Genomic DNA, 22,242 nt, shown 5'->3' with positions numbered 1-22,242 from the left:
TCACATCATATAATCACCATTTCTTTTTTGAGACTGAGATAATTAAGTAATGATTGATAATTACAATACAATATTGTTGTCTATATTGACTCTATTGAGCATTAGATCTCCAGGGCTTATTTACTTCTAGTTACAAGACTGTAACCTTAAACAGTATTTCTCCTACTCCACCATACCCCAGCCCTAGTAACCACCGTTTAACTCTGTGTTATGCTTCTGTCTTTTTTGGATTCCTCATCTAAGCGATATCATACAGGATTTGTCTTTCTCTGTCTGACTTATCTCACTTAGTATAATGTCCTCAAGGTCCATCCACATTGTCACAAATAGCAGGATTTCCTTCTTTCTCGTGGCTGAGTAATATTCCATTTATATACACACCACATCCTCTTTATCCACTCATCCACTGACGGGCACTTAGGTTGTTTCCATAACTTGGCTAGTGAGAATTATGCTGCAGTAAACATAGGAGTGCATTTATCTCTGATATCCTGTTTTCATTTCCCTTGGGTAAATACTCAGAAATGGAACTGCTGGATCATATAGTAGATCTGATTTTAATTTTTTGAGGAAGCTCTGTATTATTTTCTTTAGTGGTTGAACAAATTTACGTTCCCACCAATGGATTATAAGAGTTCCCATTTCTCTACATTCTTTCCAACACTTGCTACCTCTAATCTTCTTGATAATAGCCATTCTAACAAGTATGAGGTGATATCTCACTGTGGTTTTGATTTAAATTTCCTTGATGATTAGGGATGCTGAACATCTTTCTATGTACCTGTTGGCCACTGGAATATCTTCTTTGGAAAGCTGTCTATTTAGTCCCTCTGTTCATTTTTAATCAAGTTGTTTATTTGTATGTGTGTTATGGAGTTGTATGAGTTCTTTACAAATTTTAGATATTAACCCTTTCTCTTATATATGGTTTGCAAAAATTTTCTCCCATTCTATAGGTGGCCTTTTCATTTTGTTGATTGTTTCTTTTGGTGTGCAGAAATGTTTAAGTTTGATACAGTTCCCACTGTTGATTTTTTGCTTTTGCTCAACTTTTCTTTGCCTCAAAGAGCAGCCCATTGACCTAGCACCCTGAAATAAGAAAGAAACGTCTTCTTTTGAACAAAATAGTATCAGTTCAATTTTGATGATTTTTAACAATGTCTGTAGAATAAATGAAAATTATAGGACTTCAAACTAACTGAAAAATGAATGTGATCCATAATTAAAAGGAAAAATCATCAATAAAAGCAAGTCCATAAATGATCCAGATGTTAAAATTAACAGACAAGGATTTTAAAATAACATATACATATTAGATAAAATTGATAAAAACAAAGTGAATAAAAGATGCAAATTTTTAATAGAGAAACGGAATTCAAAAAGCCAAATGGACATTCTTGAATTGAAAAATATAAGAAGTGATTGGATAGCCTTACTGGTATACTGAATTCAGCAAAGATACATCAATAGAAATCATCCAAACTGAAGGACAGAGAAAAAGAGAGAGAGAAGGAAAACAGAACATAATATCAAAGATACAGTTTGTCCCTTAGTATCTATGGGGGTTGGCTCCAGAATCTCCTGCAGATATCAAAATCTGATGATGCTCAAGTTCCTCATACAAAATAGTGCAATATTACACATGACCTGCAAAAATTCTCCTATATATTTTAAATCAGCTTTAGATTACTTATAATATGTAATACAAACTAAATGCCATATGCAGCTACTGCTACTGCTGCTGCTAAGTCGCTTCAGTCGTGTCTGACTCTGTGCGACCCCACAGACAACAGCCTACCAGGCTCCCCCATCCCTGGGACTCTCTAGGCAAGAATACTGGAGTGGGTTGCCATTTCCTTCTCCAGTGCATGAAAGTGAAAAGTCAAAGTGAAGTCGCTCAGTCGTGTCCAAATCTTAGCGACCCCACGGACTGCAGCCTATTAGGCTCCTCCATCCATGGGATTTTCCGGGCAAGAGTACTGGAGTGGGGTGCCATTGCCTTCTCCAAAATGCTATATAAACAGTTACAAATAAAATGCTACGAAAGTAGTTGCTGGAGCATGCCAAATTCAAGCTTTGCTTTCCAGAACTTCCTGAATTTTTTCCAAGTATTTTAACCTAAAATTGCTTGAATTCACAGATGCAGAATCTGTGAATACAGAAGGCCAATTATATGTGAGATGCTGTCAAATGATCTAATATGTGTAATGAGAGTCCCATAAAGAGACAATATGCAAAATAACACAGCAAAAAATCTGAAGGAAAAACAAAAGACAGGTTTCTGAAACCAATGATAGAGATGAATCTACATCTTCAAGAGGTCAAGAAAATTATGAGCAGTGTGAATAAAAAAAAAAAAACCCACAGACACATCAAGGTCAAAATTCTGAAAATAAAGAAAAAGGCTGCCAGGAGAAAAAAACAACAACAACATATTACATTCAGATGTGCTGGGATTTAAAAAAGAAGTGCCCACGTAGAATTCTATACTCAAACTACAATTTTAAGTAAAGGCATAAATAAAAGACAATTGCAGACAAAAACCAAAACCAAGAAAAACAAACAAACAAACAAACAAAAAAAGCAGAAGACTCATCACCACTACACTCATGCTATAAGGAACATGAAATAATAGACTTCTTCAAACTGAAGGAAGACAAACCTTGTCAAAAGCATGAATATGCACAATAGAATGAAGAACACAGGAGGTAAACATGTAAATAAACATGAGAAGTTATATAGGAAACATTAAAATCACTGAATGCTTAGGTAATAGTAACAATAATACATTTTGAGGCTTGCAACTATGTAAAAGTAAAGTATATGATAACAGCACAAACTTTGGAAGGAGACACTAAATGAAACTAAACTGATATGGTCCTTATATAGTCTATGAAGTGGTAAAATATCAATTCAGGGTAGATTATTATGATTAAAGGACGCATACTGTAATTTCTTTTGAGAAAAAATCATATTATGATACCTATGGCTGATTCATGTTGAGGTTTGACAGAACACAGCAAAATTCTGTAAAGCAATTATCCTTCAATAAAAAAATAAATCAATTTAAAAAAATCATATTATGCTACAAATATAAATAGAATAATAAGATTAAATAGTATAATAAAAATAATTGATAGAAAAAGATAAAAGTTAAAATAGTATAATAAAAGATTAAAAAGTTTGAAAATAAATGGATGGAAAAGATATGTAATTGAAATAGTAATCATAAGAAAGAAACTAGTATGACTGCATTAATCACACAAAGTAAATCTTAAGACAAGAAGTATCACCCAAGAGATTTACACTTCATAGTGGTAAAATAGAATATATGAATTCATTAAAAAGACACCTTTGTAACTTCAAAGGATATGAAATTAAAACTGACAGAACTAAATCCACAATCACAGTTGGAATGTTTAACAAATCTCTCAGTAATTGCTATAACAAGTGGGACAAAATAATAAGAAAGGTTATAGAATATTTGAACAGTAATAGCCAAATTTACTTAAAAGACATATATAAAACATATTCTACCATACACATTATTCTCAAGTAAATTTGGAAATTTATTAAAATAGTTATCATATCAAGTTAAAGCAAGTCTCAATTTATTTTACAAGACTAAAATCAGAATATGTTTTCTAATACCAATGAACTAAACTAGAAATCCTTACCACAAATAAAACTAGAACTTTTTAAACATATGGAAATTAAGGAAAAAACTTCTAAGTAACCAAAATAAAAGTCATAATATAATTTGAAATGCAGTTAGTAAAAATACAATACATAAAAATGCTAGATATAAAGGCAATATACAAAAATAACCAGATGTTTACAATTTGGCAACAAATCAAAAACAAAAAAATTTACAAACAATATTATCAGCAACAATAGCAAAAAATTAAGAATTAAATACTTAAGAATAAATTTAATGAACTATGCACAAGAAATATAAACTGAAAACTCAACATAGAGAAAGATCCAATTAAAGATCCAAGTAAATGGAGAGAAATGCCATATTAATGGATCAGAAGACTCAGTATTGTTAATTCCCTAGAAATTGTTTTATAAATTCCTCAATCCCAATTAAAATACCAGCAGCCTTTTTTGTAATTAAACAATTAAGATTTAGAATAAAACTGCTTCTAAAATTTATGAAAGAATAAAAGGACTAGAAAAGCTAAGAGTTTAAAAGAAAAGAAATTTGAGGATTCACTCTCCCTAGTTTTGACACTATGAAACAACAGTAATGAAAATTGTGTGAAGATTGTATAAGAATAGGCTCATACCTATTATACAGAGTGAAGTAAGTCAGGAAGAAAAACACCAATACAGTATACTAATGCATATATATGGAATTTAGAAAGATGGTAACGATAACCCTGTATGTGAGACAGCAAAAGAGACACAGATGTATAGAACAGTCTTTTGGACTCTGTGGGAGAGGGCGAGGGTGGGGTGATTTGGGAGAATGCAATTGAAACATGTATAATATCATATATGAAACGAATCGCCAGTCCAGGTTCGAAGCAGGATACAGGATGCTTGGGGTGGTGCACTGGGACGACCCAGAGGGATGGTACAGGGGAGGGAGGAGGGAGAGGGATTCAGGATGGGGAACACGTGTATACCTGTGGCAGATTCATGTTGATGTATGGCAAAACCAATACAATATTGTAAAGTAATTAACCTCCAATTAAAATAAATAAATTTATATATATATATAAAGAATAGGCTCATAGACCAATGGAATGGGGCAGGCAAAGTGTTGACATTAAACTAAATTTTGAAATGTATTCATTGGAAGGACTGATGCTGAAGCTGAAACTCTGAATACTTTGGCCACCTGATGTGAAGACCTGACTCATTGGAAAAGACCCTGATGCTGGGAAAGATTGAATGTAGGAGTAGAAGGGGATGACAGAGGATAAGATGGTTGGATGGCATCATCAACTCAATGGACATGAGTTTGAGCAAGCTCCGGGAGTTGGTGATGGACAGGGAAGCCTGGCGTGCTGCAGTCTATGGGGTCACAAAAAGTCAGACACGACAGAGATTGAACTGAACTGAACTGAAAGTACTTTAAACAGACTATTTTAATTAACCTCAATTTTATTTTCACAACCTGTCAAGTATACTTTTAATACTACTATTTTAGTGATCCAACTGAACAAATAGTTTAGTCTAAGGTTACAAAATTGAAACATAGGGGAGCTGGAATTTGAACATAGGCCTGTCTGGGTCCAAAATGCTTAGGATTTCTTAGTACAGAGTGATGGGAAGATGGATCAAAGACTGTATTCACAGGAGAGAGAAATAACATTACAGAACAGGTGAAGGAAAATTAACAAAGGTCTCTAACTGTACTGGTCAGGAAAAACAAAAAGCTACAGAACATAATTCTAACAGTAGAAATAACTGCATATGTCAAAAGAGGGAAATTGGAAGGAAAAGAGCATTGGAGTATACAATATCCCTTCTGCTTCTGTCCCTTTGGCCTATTCTGCTTGAAAATGGCTTTATAACCTTCTATTGCAGAATTTGAGTGCAAAGACTATACAAAAATCTATTTATAATAAACTTTACCACGACTTTTAAATCACTCAGTATAATAGGGTAGCCAAGATATGGAGTATCACACTAAGGAGATTTCCAGCAATGTAAAATATAAACAACTACAATAGGTCTGCATGCTGGAATTAAGGACACAAGAAAATGTAAGTATGAGTAAATATGAATACTTAAAAAACTATTAAAGAGCACTGACTCTTTAGACAACAAAAAAAATCATATTTGTCCAGTGGGACATTAGTAAGCACGATGCTAGCAGGGGCTTGATTAGCCTCTGCACGCTGGGCTTGTCCTCTTGAAATGCTCCTTTTTGGAAACTTGCACTATCATATTGAGTTCTGATTACCCTCCTTACAAGGTCATGTAAAGAGAAAAAGACACCCAGCCTGCTCCCCAGATGTTCCATCTCTCTCAACTGAGGCACCAGACATATGAGTGTAGCCACCTTGGATTTCCATCCCCAGATGAGCTTCCCAATAAATGCAAATATATGATTCACTCCAAGCTAGTTCAGCAGAAGAACCACTGAACTGAGCCCAGCCAAGATTGCAGAATTACGAGCAAATAAAAGAAATGGCTTATTATACTGCAATAGACCTTTTAATAAGGCATATAGGTTATTCTGCATGTGTATGTGTGTGTTTCAATTATTTCTCATATGCGATGTCTATGCAGCATCAGGAAAAAAATATTGCATAGTACTATTTATAATCCAAATAATGAGAACATCACAAACCACTAGGTTATTTCAATCTATTTTTTATTCAGTTTTGTATACACAACTCTACAATAAAACATTTATTACAATAGATTACAAAATAACATCAACATTCTCTACCTCACAATTTGTCCTGTTAAGACAACTTACTTATGAAATCGTTTGGCTGGCTATGAAACACTACCAACTGTTAAAATGGAAGAAAAGTGCATCTTAAAAGTGAAATGATTTTACATGTGGGACTAAGATGGGTTTTTTTAAAGACATATTGTTTGGCTTCATTCTTTTCTTTATAAACATTCATTCTTTTACCTTCATCCTTTTCAAAGGATTATTCAGCTCTCGCTGGAATGAAGCCGCTCTTCCTGAAAGGAAGGTCTGAAAGGCAACAGCCAACAAATTTTCATACTTTTCAAGTAGTGTTTTATCTTCAGGAGGATAAATTCGCCTACAATAAAATCAGATAAACCAGCTTTTTAAAAAAGCTATTATAGTGCAAGACATAAGGTGAACTACAAAGATAATCCATGACTCTGTATCAGTCACTTTACTAGGTGCTAGAAATAAAGATGAATACAGTATAAGATATCCATAAATTTTTATCTGTTACCCATACAAACTGAAGTTTATCTAGAGAATTATCATTAAGTGATGAGTTCCAGAAAGCATAGTATAAAGATCTGGTTGAGGGGAGGTGGTTTAAGAAGAACTGCAATGGGACATATTGGAGAAATACTGGAGAGCTTTATCAGAGATAGTTTAAGTGATAATGTTTGGAAAGTTTTAGACTTAGTGTGATTATTGATGTATACAAGAATGTAGGGATTAACCCTAATGATCTTTTGAGGGGTGGCAGAATTTTCCTCTCTGCTGGAGAGAATTAGGTAGACAATTAGGTTGAGAGGAACGTGTTTTCATCTCTACTGCTAATGGTATTAAGGCTGGAAAGAACACCTTACCGGAGGGCAGGAAGTTCAATGATGTCAAATTCTCCTAATTCTGCTGAGTCATTATCAAATCTTGGGAGGAGGGGTAGTCTTTCCAGGAACACAAAGAGCTTAGAGGGCCCCCGTCTTCTCCTGTCAAATGTGACACTGGAGGGGGTCCAGTTGCAGAGTCCACGTCCCTTTCTGTCTCATACCTGGCTCCTCCAGACAGTTTCACTATTTGCCTGGTTCCTGATACATTTAAATTTACAACAAAGTACAAACACAGCTTTGAACTGACAGAAAGAATACTAAGAGACCTGACTTTCTCAAAATACCATATGATAATAAAATAAGATAACAGGATAACATCAGGCTTAAAAGATGTTACACAACCACCCTTGAGGCTGGCAAGCAGGAGCTCTCACCAAGTCGGAACCATCTACTTGCTGACTATCTGTCCTTGTTGGAAGTAAATTAAACAAAAAGCACTCTCTCAGCATGATACAAACACGGCTTAAAATAAGCCTAAAAGTTAAAAAATATACACACTGCTGTTTTGACACTTCACTTTTTCAATCTATAAAAAAACAAAAGCAAGGTTACCTGTAATTCCCCATGTGTCGATTTTCGTGTTCTTCTTTCAAGATCTGCTTCCGTACCTGAGCTAGTCTCTCCTTCTAGAAACGAAGACATTTTACAAATAAAACCTGACAAGTGAATTATGTAATTCAAACTGTAGGCACATCGTTAAAATTTTCATACCAGCTCTTCTTTCCGCTTCTCCAACTGATGTCTCTGTTGTTCCCAATCTGAGGAACCCGGTAAGGGTCTTTTTATTGAATTCTGACCATAAAGCCTCCTTTGAGCTTCAGCTTTTTGTTTAGCCAAGTTTTTCCTTTTATCACTGGTCCTAAAATACAGAACATAATATCATATTCCACAATTCAAATAAGCTCTGATCTTATCCCTGTAAGGAGAATTAGCAGAAGAGGAGAAACAGTGGGAATAGGAATCAATGTTTATTAAATTTATGTATTCACACAAATATTCATCTAGTCATTCATCAATTATGGGTTTCCATCCAACAAACAGAAGTTTTGAAGGTAACAAGAGAAAATGGTGATTGTATAGCAACTGATCAGCTATACAATCTTAGGTCAATTAATTGCTGGGTCTGTTTTTCCATCTATCAAATGTTAACAACAGCACTTCTCTTCAAAAGTTCTTATAGAGATTAACCTGGAGTGACACTGCAAGCATGATCATCTGCTCGGTTGTGTCAGACTCTTTGCGACACCACGGACTGCAGCACACCAGGCTTCCCTGTCCTCTATCTCCCGCAGTTTGCTCAAACTCATGTTCATTCAGTTGGTGATGCCATCCTCTGTCTCCCCTTCTCCCCCTGCCCTCAATCTTTCCCGGCATCAGGATCTTTTCCACTGTCACCTCTTCACATCAGGTGGCCAAAGTGTCGGGGCTTCAGCTTCAACATCAGCCCTTCCAATGAACATTCAGGGTTGATTTCCTTCAGGAAATATTCAGGATTGACTGGTGTGATCATCGTGCTGTCCAAGAGACTCAAGAGTTCTCCAGCGGCACAATTCAAAAGCATCAATTCTTCAGCACTCAGCCATTTTTCTGGTCCAACTCCCACATCCATACATGATTAATGGAAAAACCATAACTTTGACATTTGTCAAAGGCTTTATACAGACCTTTGTCAGCAAAGTAATGTCTCTGCTTTTTAATATGCTGTCTAGGACTGTCATAGCTTTTCTTCCAAGAAGCAAGCATCTTTTAATTTTGTGCTCTAAAATAATCCATAATTATTTTAGAGTACAAGAAAATAAAATCTGTCGATGTTTCCACTTTTACCCCCATGTACTTGCCAAGAAGTGATGGGGCCAAATACCATGATCTTAGTTTTTCTGAACTTTGAGTTTTAAACAAGCTTTTTCCCTCTCCTCTTTCACCTTCATCAACAGGCTCTTTAGTTCCTCTTCTCTTTCTGCCATCAGGGTGGTGTCATCTGCATATCTGAGGTTGCTGATATTTCTCCCAGTAATCTTGATTCCAGCTTGTGTGCTTCATCCAGCCCAGCATTTCCCATAATGTGCTCTGCACAGCCATTAAATAAACAGGGTGACAATGTACAGCCTTGACGTACTCCTTTCCCAATTTGGAATGGGTCCGTTTTTCCATGTTCGGTTCTAATTGGTGCTTCTTGACCTGCATACAGATTTCTCAGGAGGCAGGACAGATGGTCTGGTATTCCCATCTCTTTAAGAATTTTCCAAAATTTGTTGTGATCCATACAATCAAAGCCTTTAGTGTACTTAATGAAGCAGAAGTAGATTTTTTTCTGGAATTTTCTTGTTTTTTCTATGATCCAACTAAGATCATGGCATCTGATCCCATCACTTCATGGCAAATAGATGAGGAAACAGTGGCTGACTTTATTTTTGGGAGCTCCAAAATCACTGCAAATGCTGACTGCAGCCATGAAATTAAAAGATGCTTACTCCTTGGAAGGAAAGTTATGACCAACTTAGACAGCATATTAAAAAGCAGAGACATTACTTTGTCAACAAAGGTCCATCTAGTCAAAGCTATGGTTTTTCCAGTAATCATGTATAGATGTGAGAGTTGGACTATAAAGAAAGCTGAGTGCCGAAGAATTGATACTTTTGAACTGTGGTGTTACAGAAGACTCTTGAGAGTCCTTTGGACTGCAAGGAGATCCAACCAGTCCATCCTAAAGGATTAGTCCTCGGTGTTTACTGGAAGGACTGATGTTGAAGCTGAAACTCCAATACTTTGGCCACCTGATGCGAAGAGCTGACTCATTTGAAAAGACCCTGATGCTGGGAAAGATTGAAGGCAGGAGGAGAAGGGGACGACAGAGGATGAGATGGTTTTATGGCATCACCAACTCAACGGATATGAGTTTGGGTAAACTCTGGGAGTTGGTGATAGACAGGGAGGCCTGGTGTGCTGCGTTTCATAGGGTCACAAAGAGTCAGACATGACTGAGCGACTGAACCGAACTGAACAGATGATGGCAATTTGATCTCTGGTTCCTTTGCCTTTTCTAAATCAAGCTTGTACATCTGGAAAGTTCTTGGTTCACATACTGTTGAAGCCTAGCTTGAATGATTTTGAGCATTACCCTGCTAGCATATGAAATAAGCACATTTGTACAGCAGTTTGAATATTCTTCGCCTTTCTTTGGAATTGGGATGAAAACTGACCTTTTCCCGTCCTGTGGCCACAGCTGAATTTTCCAAATTTGCTTTAGTGATTAATTACTATTATTATTTAAATGTGAGAAGTAACGAAAAGGGTTGAACTTGAGATGGCAACAAGACTTCTACTTTTAATGACTGTATGATTAAGAATATCATTTTTCTAATAATACATATGAAATTTGGCTGAGTTTCCTTTGTTTAGGGAAATGGAAAATGTGATTTAGGTAGCTCTTAACTTTTATTTTATTCCATTTTACCTAGGACAAATCATTTCTATATACCATACAATTTAAAGGAAGGACAGGAGAGAAAGGGGGAATAGAAATAAAAGGAAGAGGAAAGAACAAAAACTAACAATTGGAAAGAAAAAAAGGTAAGAGAGAAAGAAGAAATGACAAGATAGAGGAAGGGAGAACAACAAAAGGACTGAGAATACCATGATGAGAATGCTGTGGAAGAAATGAAGGCAGAGACATATGCATCTCTACGCAGCAAAGACTTAACTCACAGAACAGGACACTGACTGACACACACCCAGCTCAAGCACATACAGATAAAGAACTATGTTTGCCTCCCTATAAAAACTGGTATGAATAAGCACTAACGACTCTTAGTCCAAAACAAAATTTAACCAGAGACCAAAGGATCTCCATTCACTCAGCATTTTAATCAGTGTTTTCCCGCTCAGCTATATCCATACACTGACCTAAGGAGTTTTGTTTACACTTTCTGGAGTTCTTTCCGCTACTCATTATCTTGTGATTCCATTCAAGGGTTTTCTCTTTCTAATCAGCTGGCCTCACACATACAAGCTCTTGTAATATGGAAACTCTGGAAGTTATATGAACATGCTGTGCTTGCCTCACTTCCTTATCTTACTACAAGGAGTTACCTTTGAATGAAATGTCCTTCCCCATCCTTGTCATCATTTTATTTAGTATTCACCATACTCTAGTTCTAGACATGGCCTTGGAAATACAAAGATGAATAGAGACATTGCCCTCAAGCTGCAATGGTCTAAAGGGGGAGAGGGGAATACCACGTGAATAAATACACAGGTTACAGTGGATGCTACTTAAAAAGTGACAGTAGTAGGGGTGACGGCAAAAGCAAAGTAAACCGCTTAGCTACAGCAAAGGCTTCAAACAGAAGGTCAGGTTTGCGCTAGGTATTCAAGAATGAGTTAATCAATATGTGGCATATACATGCAATGGGCCTTAACAAGGAAGGAAATTCTGACCACATGCTACAATATGGATGAATCTTGAACACACTGTGCTTTCCCTGAAGGCTCTGGTGGTAAAGAGTCGGTCTGCAATGCAGGAGACCTGGGTTTGATCCCTGGGTCAGGAAGATCCCCTGCAGAAGGAAATGGCAACCCACTCCAGTACTCCTATCTGGAAAATTCCATGGACAGAGGAGCCTGGTGGGCTACAGTCCATGGGGTTGCAAAGAGTCGGACACGACTGAGAGACTAACACTTGAATACATTATGCTAACCTAAATAAGGCAGTTACAAAACAGCAACTGCTGTATGATTCTACTTGTATGAAGTACCTAATCAAATTCATAGAGACAGAAAGCAGAATAGGTGTTTACCAGGGGCTGGTGAGAGAGAAAAATATGGAGCTGTCTAATAGGTACAGAATCTGTTTCACACAATGAAAAAGTTCTGGAGAAGGATGGAGGTAATTATTGCGTTATAATGTGAATGTACTTATTGCCACTGACCTGTGCACTTAAAAATGGTTACAGTAGTAAGTTTCAAGTATGTTTTAACACAGTTTTTTAAAAATGAGTCAACATTCACCAGAGAGACAAAGCTAAAAGAAAATTTAAGTGAGAATACACACAAAATTATGGACATGCAAAATAGCATTGTATAAGACTTCTTTAAAAAAATTAATTCCAAGGCAGGAAAAAGAGAAGAACAAACAGTGATCAGGTTGGCAAGAGATGCAAGGGACAGATTATAAACAGTCTGTGTCTAATGATCAAAAATGACTTGTAGGCAATGTTTAAACGTTCTGATGTGGCAACAATCTGAGCAGAATAGTAGAATTTACAAGTATCTCTTTAAATGTTGGTATCCCTCAGGCTCTGCCCTTGCCCCTCTCTACTTCTCAATATATACACTCTATGTTCTCATCTACTGTATTCAACAGCAATCTATACATGTATGTCAGTCACATGGAGGTCTCTTATCTCCTGGGACCTTGTATATCACATCTCCCACTTGACAATTCCACCTGAGTGTCTCAAAGCACTTCAAAATCAGCATGTTTAAAACTGAATTATCTCTTAATTTCTACTTCCCCCATCACTTCTAAGTCAGTTTCTTGCCTAAAACCTTTATCTAAATAAAAGACATACTGTCAAACAACTCATCCAAGCCAGAAATCATGGGAGACTTTGAACTCCCAGCACCTACTCCTATAGCAGTAGGCACTCAATAAACACTTTTTAAATGACTCGGAGAGCAACAGAATGGAAACCGCAAGATGGGATGAAAGTCAGTGCTGAAGCAAGGGGATCAATAAAACAGACCAGGAGAGAAATGAGAAGTCCTTAAACTTGAAGAGGAGACTAAGAATTTAAGTCATACATTTGACAGGACTACTTAAACAATATGTATGCCAAAAAATGTATAGGCATATTGCTTAAATAATCTAAAATACCTGATACACTTGTATAAGTGAAATAAAAATTTCCTATTCTATATCTCTTTCCTTCCTATTCATTTCCTTTAGAATAACTGAAATATTAGAATTTAGGCAAATCATTCTCTGATCACACAAAAGAAGGGGTCATATGAAAATTTCTGAACAAGCTATATCTCAATTTCTTCTTAATAATGCCTTCCATATAAATCTACTTCTCAATCAGGCATTTACTAAATGTTTGAAAACATCTCAAGTAAATAAATTGCTTGGAGACATCCCACAGCTCTTACAGAGTTCTTGAAATAACAATTAGAATCAACTGAGATCATAAAATCCCTGAGCTTAAGTGACCTCAAAAGGTCCTAGAAGTTATTTGAACACTTATAGTAGCAGACTGCTCACTATTTCATTAAACAATTCAGTGAAACTTCTAACAAGTTTCTCTCATAATAAGATAACAGCTTCCCACATAGTAGCATTTCAAATATTTGATTTTCATGATCATGTAAATGGCAGCCAGTCTAATACTATTCCATTGATCCAGCAATCCCAGTTGTGGGTATATATCCAAAGAAGTGGGAATCAGGATTTAGAGTGATGCTCACACTCCACGTTCATTGCCATTATTCACAACAGCCGAGACAAGGAAGCAACCTATGTTCATCAGTAGGTGAATGGATTAAAAAAATGTGGTGCGATGGGATAGTATTCAGCCTTTAAAAAGAAGGAAATCTTGTCTATTCTTTTCAATGGGAAAAGTTAAGCTCACTTAACTGCTTCTCTTTTCCGTTTACCCTGGCAGCCTGAAATACTAGGAAGACCTCTGGACAGAAAGGCCGGAAATGCATTTTTGAGTTTTCTTTACTTTCTGAGTGACCTTTATGCTTTAGTTTCTTCTTATGAAGTAAGGAAACAATCTAGAAGGTTTCCTAAGGTATGCTCCAATTCCACCTCATACTCTGTATTAAATCATTATACTAATAATGAAATTAAAGCATATTTATTATAGGTTCAAATCATACAGGGGGAAGGGGAAGTAGAATTCAGGAGGAGAGGAAAAGATATTTAAAAAGAAGAAAATTAAATGGGTTTAAAGAACAGAATCAAGAAACTCAAAATATGAAATACTAAAATTATAAGCCAATTCTATTTACAAATGACTGTGCTCCACCAAACATGGTGGAAAAAATTCCAAAACACAGAGGAAACCATTTACCTAATATTTAGTAGCTTCAGTGCATTTAGCAGCACTCCCTTTTTCACATCATAGTCTATTTTCTGATCAGTGCCAAAGCTCGGAGCTCGATTGATCTGAAATTAACAAAGAAAACAATGAGTAACCAAATGCTGGCAGATCAATCTATATTCAGTAAAAGGTTTTTAACCTAATGTGGGATCCCGACCAGTAGAAGGACTCTACAATAAATCTCAAAGCTCTACATAGTCGATGGTCCAGTCACCACTGCCACACCTGCATTCCCCATCACCTTAATTTAAGTCAAGGACTTGCAAGGAATTGACTGTCATCACTGCTCCTTCCCGCTGCTGCCTTAGCTCAGGATTTTTCAGTCAGCATTATCTGCTCTCTTTCCAGTCCACTCTCTCCAAATTATCACCCCATGCATTCTAGGTATTAAATTTAGAAAGTTACAGTGATTCATCCTGACAAAAGTTTGGATGACCAGTAATAATAATAATAATAATAACACGGAACAAAAAATAACATGCATGTTACCAATATAGTAATAATTATATTCATATATGTATTTTGCATGTTGAAATTATCAGTGCCCTCTTTTCACTGCTTTCAGATCTTCTGGATGGATCATCCATTGCTGCCTAAAAAATAAATTTTCTCTCTTTCTACCTGGGTCAGACAATAATTCATCAATTTTCATTTTACTTCATTTCACTGAAATTACTCGGAGGATACCATTAAAGGTATCTGAAGACTAACCTGTATAAGCTTTTCTAACTGTTTAAGGATTCATGGAAATCAATGAACCATTTGTGGCTGTTCTACTTTACTCCATCATTTCCAAAGTTTCATTAAGAAGAAAAATAACAAGCAATTATATATACTTTATATACACACACACACACCCAGAAATGTAGTTTATAATATGCTACAACTTCAAGAGCTAGAGTTTTTGTTTTTTCTTTGCTGTTGTTGGGTTTTGTTGTTATTGTTGATGTTATGAAAATGTAATTGGGAGAGCAGATATTTAGGGAAATTACTTATTCTATTAACTCAATTGATGAGAACACTATTGAGTTCAAAACTACAGCTTAGCTTCTTGACCACCAACTAACTCCACAGGCTATGTCAAAAAACATGCCTGCTGCTACTCATAGAAGAGGGTCATCTTATACAAATCCAGCACCACAAGAAACAAGGTAACTGACAGCATGCATTTTACAACTGGCAGCTTAAGGAAATACGACGTTATAGTTAAATCATCCAGGAATATAAGTGCTTCTAATCAGAAATATGGCACAAGATTGCTGCAGAAAAATTAGAAACAAAAGTCCAACAGACAACAGAGAGATCACCTGCAATCCCAACACCTAGCGTACTGTTAACCATTTGACAAATGGTGTTCCAGATATTTGCTACACATATTCATCACATTCATTTTACCTTCCAAACATATCTCTATACTAAATATTTTATTTTATAATCAAGGTTTTCTCTGAACGGTGTGTCACATAAATTTTGTATGCCATCATTTTGATGGCTACATGGTATTCCTTGTGTAGAGACACGGCAAACTGATTTCTTCAATAGAGATATGCCTTACTGTACTATGTCCTTGCTGATTTCTGATTTAAAAGGTGATGAATCTATTTCTATCTTTGTGATGTAGTCTCAAGGGGAAGAGTATAACTTGGTAATTGCAAGAACATGCATTTATTCCAGGGGATTTTGTGAGAGGGAGTTTATTCTACTACTTCAGAGTTTCACGCATTTCCTCTTACAAGTGCAGAGAAAGGATAGAGTAATATATTTTATATAAAAAAAATTTCAGGCATTCCATCTCTATAATTTATAAAACAAAGACAGTTCTGCTGCTAGATATAACAGGATTATTAAAATAAAACAGACATTTAGGAATCGTGGTTCACTGAAATGTTATCTATCTGTATAGAAAATCTTAGTATTTCATTTCAGACTTGCAGCCTGGAATTCTGCCAGGCATATCCCTCCACCAAGATGGTAGGAAGGTCTTGATACAATACAATCACAATCCTCTCTCTTATCTATTTCAGATTCTTCACTCTACTATCATTTGAAAGAATTTGGTCTATGAAGAAATATGCCTACGTACTAAAAAAACTAATATATGGAAAGGTAGAAAAACTTAACTCATTAACATTTTGGATTTTAACTTTTAAGAGAAATTTAAAGGAAAAAAAGAAAAGAAAAGAAAAACCACAAGTAGCTGACAGAAGGATCGCCGAAAATTACGGCTCCATCCAGCCAAACTTCTGTGTGATGACTTCTTTGTTCTCATTTCCCAACATGGTTGTAAAAAAGACAAAGCTCACAAGTGTTAGAGTCTTAAAGCACAGCAGCTTGCAAATGCACACGAAAGGAAAATTAATAGAAAGCAAAATAAATTAATATATTTATTAACTGTCCAAATCATAGTTTTATTATCAAGCACAATCATTTCATGCACAGATGAAAGTTTCCACAATAGTTTCTGGGCTCCTAAATTAGTGCTGTTGCCTCTGGCCTATAATTTACCCCAACCTCAACCCCAACACTCCTAATCCCTGGCCCCTCCCCACTTTCTACAGCCTTAAGTACTCTGACCAGGTGTTCACTCTCTTGCAAAGACTTTTTTTGAACTCACAAATATACACATGTACACAGAGAGATTAATCATTGTTTGCGCTGCCTCCTGTTTCCTACTTATACTTGTAAGTATTATTATAAAACACATAACTGAGTCCCCTACAAAAATAGGACATGTATTCTCTTATTTTTCTTTAATCTCCCCATCTGGTGCAATGATCTGCAAATACTCCACTTAACTTCCATGTTTTTCCCTAAAAATGTTTTCTACGGTTGAAAATCTCTGTAATTTGCCACTATGAGTCATTGCCGGCGATTACTTAAGTTAACTGAAAGTTATCAAATGCTCAAAGGCATCCTCTGCCTTATTCCACTTGATGGCGCCAAAAGGTTTTTAACAATGTATGTTCGCATTACTATGATTTCAGATTCTTTCAACTGTTTTGATATAATACATGTTCAGTACCCACAGCTGCCTATTATTGTGGTGTTTTTTTAAAGGGCTATGATTGATTTGAAAATGATGAAACAATGAATATAAAATTAAAATAAGTTATTGTGGGTTTTTTAAAGTGGTTTATTGATCAGGAAGTTATGGAGAAAATAAAGTATGAAGAAATATGAATACAAACAATGTATTTTTGAGCTTTTAAAAAATACATAATTCAGCCATTCAGTCAATTCTGATCTAACCAAGCAGCAGTCAGCTTCAGTTAGGCAAATGCTTTTAAAATTAGGTGAATAAAATACGTATAAAATCGTTATTTATTATCCTCTCAGTTCTATTTCACGCATGTGCCTTCACTTGTTTCCCACTCCATCAAAGCTAAAAGACAAGTATAGGGCAAAAAAATACAAGTAAGAACAGGAATTGATACTTTCAAATTGTAATGCTGGAGAAGATCTTGAGAGTCCCTTGGACTGCAAGAAGATCAAACCAGTCAATCCTAAAGGAAATCAACACTGAATATTCATTGGAAGGGCTGATGTGGAAGTTGAAACTCCAACACTTTGGCCACCTGATGCAAAGAGCCGACTCACTGGAAAAGACTCTGATGCTGGGAAGAAAGATTGAAGGCAAAAGGAGAAGGGGGTAGCAGAGGATGAAATGGTTAGACAGCATCACCAACTCAATGGACATGAATCTGAGCAAACTCCAGGAGGTGGTGAGGGACAGGGAAGCCTGGTGTGCTGCAGCGCATGGGGTCACAAAGAGTCGATACAACTGAGCAGCTGAACAACAAAGAACAGGAAAGGAAAGGAAGATAAGAAAATGGAATAAATAAAGAAGAAAATGTCAGGACTAAGTAAGAGGAAGGGCCACTGTTCAGAGTCAAGTGCTTTCACATTCAAGGAACGGAGGAAGTAAAAGGATACATAAAGTTCTTCACATTTATCTTATTTCTAGGATGCAAGCCAGGAGCATAATTTGAATACCTGACAGAATTGTATTTGATTAGCAATATAATACACATTATTTGTTCACAGTAGATTCAACAAACACACACATGAAAGCAGGAGCCCTCAAACTGGAAGTGTTCTTTCCTAAAAATATATTTTGAACATCTTGATTTCACCTATCACTCTCAATTTACTTTCCAAAACCTTGGTATTACAGATGTAACTTCTAATTTCTAAATCATTAACAAAAAAAGAGGTAATCAACTTAAAATGAAAGGTAGTTGATGGTGATATCTTCTTTAATAATATATTCCTTAAAATGTAAGTAATCTAGTAAATACTAAGTGTTTAGATAGGTGCTGTTTTCCTAAATACAGTATTTTGTGGCCATGCAATCTGCGGAGCATGATGATCAGAACCAGGTGGACTGGCTGGGGTGATGTAGGACCACATGACTTCTTAGGTTTCCTCTATATACAATAAAAACATGACAGAAAAGAAAGGTAAAAAAATCTTAGAGATCATTTTTATTTTTCCTTTATATTATTCTGTATTTTCTAAATGTTAAGTGACCTTTTATAATGGAAGAAAAATAATGATGACTCTAACCACAGGGACTGGCAGAAAACCAATCCAAAGGCATGGCTGACAGGCTAGACATGAGGGGAGCCCTAGGCACATAATTTGGTCTTGAAGAATTCATGTTACCCAGTGTGTTAGGTATTAACTAAGATTAATGAGCTAACTGGAACCTCTCTAGGAGAGTTTGAAGGGGAGGGGCACTGAAGCCAGGGAGCTACAGTCCAGCAGCCCAAGCATCCACGCAAAAGAAACACAACATCCTGAAGTCATGAGGTGGTAGATCTGTGAGGCTGAGAAAACAGTTGAGAAAGTAGACCTCAAATCAGTAACAGCCGATCCATGCGTGTATGCCAAATGCCTAGCGTAGAAACTCACCCAATGCTGAGTTGGGAAAAGTAAGATCAAACACATTGAGCCACTCTAGCAAATGTATTCCTTGAATTCTCATTCTCTTCCTCCAACATACTCCACTCAGGCCTCTTTATGCTCAATGAATGAAATAACAGTACTCACTCCTCTTTCTTCTTAAAGAAACACCTTACCTCCAGCAGCCATGGCTTTAGTTTTCTATCCAACAAAATATCAAATCCCAGGACTTCAAAGCAGACACTTTCACTTCCTGGAGGTTGACCAGGTCTGCACATTCGATACGCATGTAGGACATGAGGTTCTGCTACAATCAGAGTCTTCACCACCAATTCCTAGAAGGATTGTGATTTAACAAAAAAAAATGAAAAGCTTTATTTCTTTGTGTCTCATTTATATACATGGAAATAAGGCCTGGATTTAGTAGCATCCCTGGTGGCTCAGATGGTAAAGCATCTGCCTGCAATGTGGGAGATCCGGGTTCGATCCCTGGGTTGGGAAGACCTCCTGGAGAAGGAAATGGCAACCCACTCCAGTACTCTTGCCTGGAGAATCCCACTGACAGAGGAGCCTGGTGGGCTACAGTCCATGGGGTCACAAAGAGTCGGACAGGACTGAGCGACTTCACTTTCACTTTCACTTTGGCCAGGTTCACAAAACTCTATTGTATCTTATCCCTACTGTTGCTCAGACTGTATTTCACCCAACTCACACCCTGCCCACTGTGGTCCAGGCATGCTCGCCTTCTCTAGGCTCCCCGCACTAGCTGATCCTCTCCCTGTAACACTCTTCTCCCAATAATTCAATGTCTGGTTCCCTGATATTCAGAGTCTTTCCCTGACACCTGAGTCAAAAGTAGGCACCCAAACATTATTCCTTACTGTGTCACTACGCAGCATAGGCCCAGTTGATCTTTTTTTTCTTTTTTTTTTTTAGAGCAGAGTCTTTGTATCATTTACAACCCCATTCCCAGTCCTTACAATAGTACCTGGCATTTAGTAAATGCTGAAAATCATTTGTGAACAAACAAAATAAAAGTTTATGAATGTGGCTTGACTTTGTTAAATAGGTAAGCTAGGATCATAGTGCACCTTCTCAGAAACCCATACAAAAGGGGAGGGGATGGGAGGGAAAAGAAATTCCAAGGAGAATAACTATTTCACATACAACATTATAGAACCTCCATTTAGAGAAAAGCTGAAAGGCCAAGAGGACAAAATTTGGGAGAGGTGAGTTTTTCCATGCAATGATGATTTTGTAGTTCAAAAGGTTTATCTGAGATCAGAGTAATGCCAATCAACAAACTATCAACATTTTCTGTGAGGACACATAACATGACGAGGGTGAGTTACTAATGCTAATAAAAGAAAAAGTTGGTTTACTGAAGTCTGAGAACAAGCTATGGCTTGCATAAAAGCTGTCCCCTTGGTTTTTGCTTAGAATATATTATTTTTAAGCCCCTCTCTACATGTAGACAGCATATTAAAAAGCAGAGACATAACTCTGCCAACAAAAGTTCATCTAGTCAAAGCTATGGTTTTTCCAGTAGTCATGTATGGATGTGAGAGTTGGACTATAAAGAAAGCTGAGCGCAGAAGAATTGATGCTTTTGAACTGTGGTGTTGGTGAAGACTCTTCAGAGTCCTGTGGACAGCAAGGAGATCCAAATCCTGAAGGAAATCAGTCCTGAATATTCATCAGAAGGACTGATGTTGAAGCTGAAATCCCAATACCTTGGCCACCTGGTGCAAAGAACTGACTCATTTGAAAAGACCCTGATGCTGGGAAAGACTGAAGGTGGGAGGAGAAGGGGACGACAGAGGATGAGATGGTTGGATGGCATCACCGACTCAATGGACATGAGCTTGAATAAACTCTGGGAGTTGGTAATGGACAAGGAGGCCTGGAGTACTGCAGTCCATGGGGTTGCAAAGAGTTGGACATGACTGAGCAACTGAACTTAACTATTCAGTATATGCAATATTTTATGGCAATTAAGAATCTGGCTCCAAAGTCAGACTTTCTGGGTTATTCCAGGCTTTTCTACTTGCTGGATGTGCAACCCCAGTCATGTTGCTTAAACTTTGTGAGTCTCATTTTTCCTAAATGTAAACTTGCAATAATAGTAATAATACCTGCTTTTAAAAAGACAGATGGAAGGACAAAATGAGACTCCATGTGAAATGCTTAGTGCCTCAGTTCAGTTCAGTCGCTCAGTTGTGTCCTACTCTTTGCAACCCCATGAACCGCAGCATGTCAGGCTTCCTTGTCCATCAGCAACTCCAGGAGTCAACCCAAACCCATGTCCATCGAGTCGGTGATGCCACCCAACCATCTCATCCTCTGTTGTCCCCTTCTCCATAGTGCCTAGAACGGAGTAAATCTTCTGAGGGGTGAGCAACTTAATTACTATTGCTATGTTTATCCTTCATTCTTCTAGAACTCCACCTCATATGTCTGGTTAGCCACAAATATTCCACTGCCTGGGGAAGTAGCACTTATTATATGACAGGAAAAATGTTAATTTCACTGTTACCCAGAATCCCACCACAGACTGTATTTGGGTCTGTCAGAGATGCCCTGTAAGGCTGTTCTCAGAAATTTTATTCAAAATAACAAATTCATGGAATTAATAACACCACAGATATGGAGATAAAAGAGAAAAGACTACTTTACATAAATCCTGAGGTATTATTGAAACTACTTGAGTAGGGAAAAAAGTTAAAATTTTGGCTAACAATTGTCTATGTGAAATAAGACATGGTTGGGGTGAGGAGGTGGGGATGAATATTTAGACTCTGAATTGCAAATCTGTGTTTTTTCTACATAAAAGCAACATATTTTCAAGAAGGTAAAGACAAGATTGCATGTATATGTGTAGTCAGGAATGACATAATCAAACACAAATTCCACTAATGCTTCTAAGGATTTCCAGTATTGATGATTGTTTTTTAAATTT

The 22,242-nt window shown here is 36.8% G+C and overlaps 1 protein-coding gene across 3 annotated transcripts in view; it reads right to left on the bottom strand.

The window, feature by feature from the left end:
* Nucleotides 1–22,242, bottom strand: part of TTLL7 (tubulin tyrosine ligase like 7) — a 159,408-nt gene that overhangs the window by 59,926 nt on the left and 77,240 nt on the right. For 2 of the 3 annotated variants that reach the window (XM_040232450.1, XM_040232451.1), the window contains exons 9-14: nt 19,460–19,618; nt 14,349–14,443; nt 7,984–8,131; nt 7,825–7,898; nt 7,252–7,371; nt 6,605–6,740 (exon numbers count right to left, since the gene is read on the bottom strand). In XM_040232450.1, coding sequence (XP_040088384.1) covers nt 6,605–6,740; nt 7,252–7,371; nt 7,825–7,898; nt 7,984–8,131; nt 14,349–14,443; nt 19,460–19,618 — 732 coding nt within the window. The remainder of the gene's footprint in view (nt 1–6,604; nt 6,741–7,251; nt 7,372–7,824; nt 7,899–7,983; nt 8,132–14,348; nt 14,444–19,459; nt 19,619–22,242) is intronic. The other variant, XM_040232452.1, reaches the window with a different exon arrangement.

The sequence above is a fragment of the Oryx dammah genome, unplaced genomic scaffold (assembly GCF_014754425.2).
Source record: "Oryx dammah isolate SB20612 unplaced genomic scaffold, SCBI_Odam_1.1 HiC_scaffold_28, whole genome shotgun sequence".
Classification (NCBI taxonomy): Eukaryota; Metazoa; Chordata; class Mammalia; order Artiodactyla; family Bovidae; genus Oryx; species Oryx dammah.
Note: the sequence above shows the minus strand (reverse complement) of the source record. Positions and strands in the feature narration are given on the sequence as shown.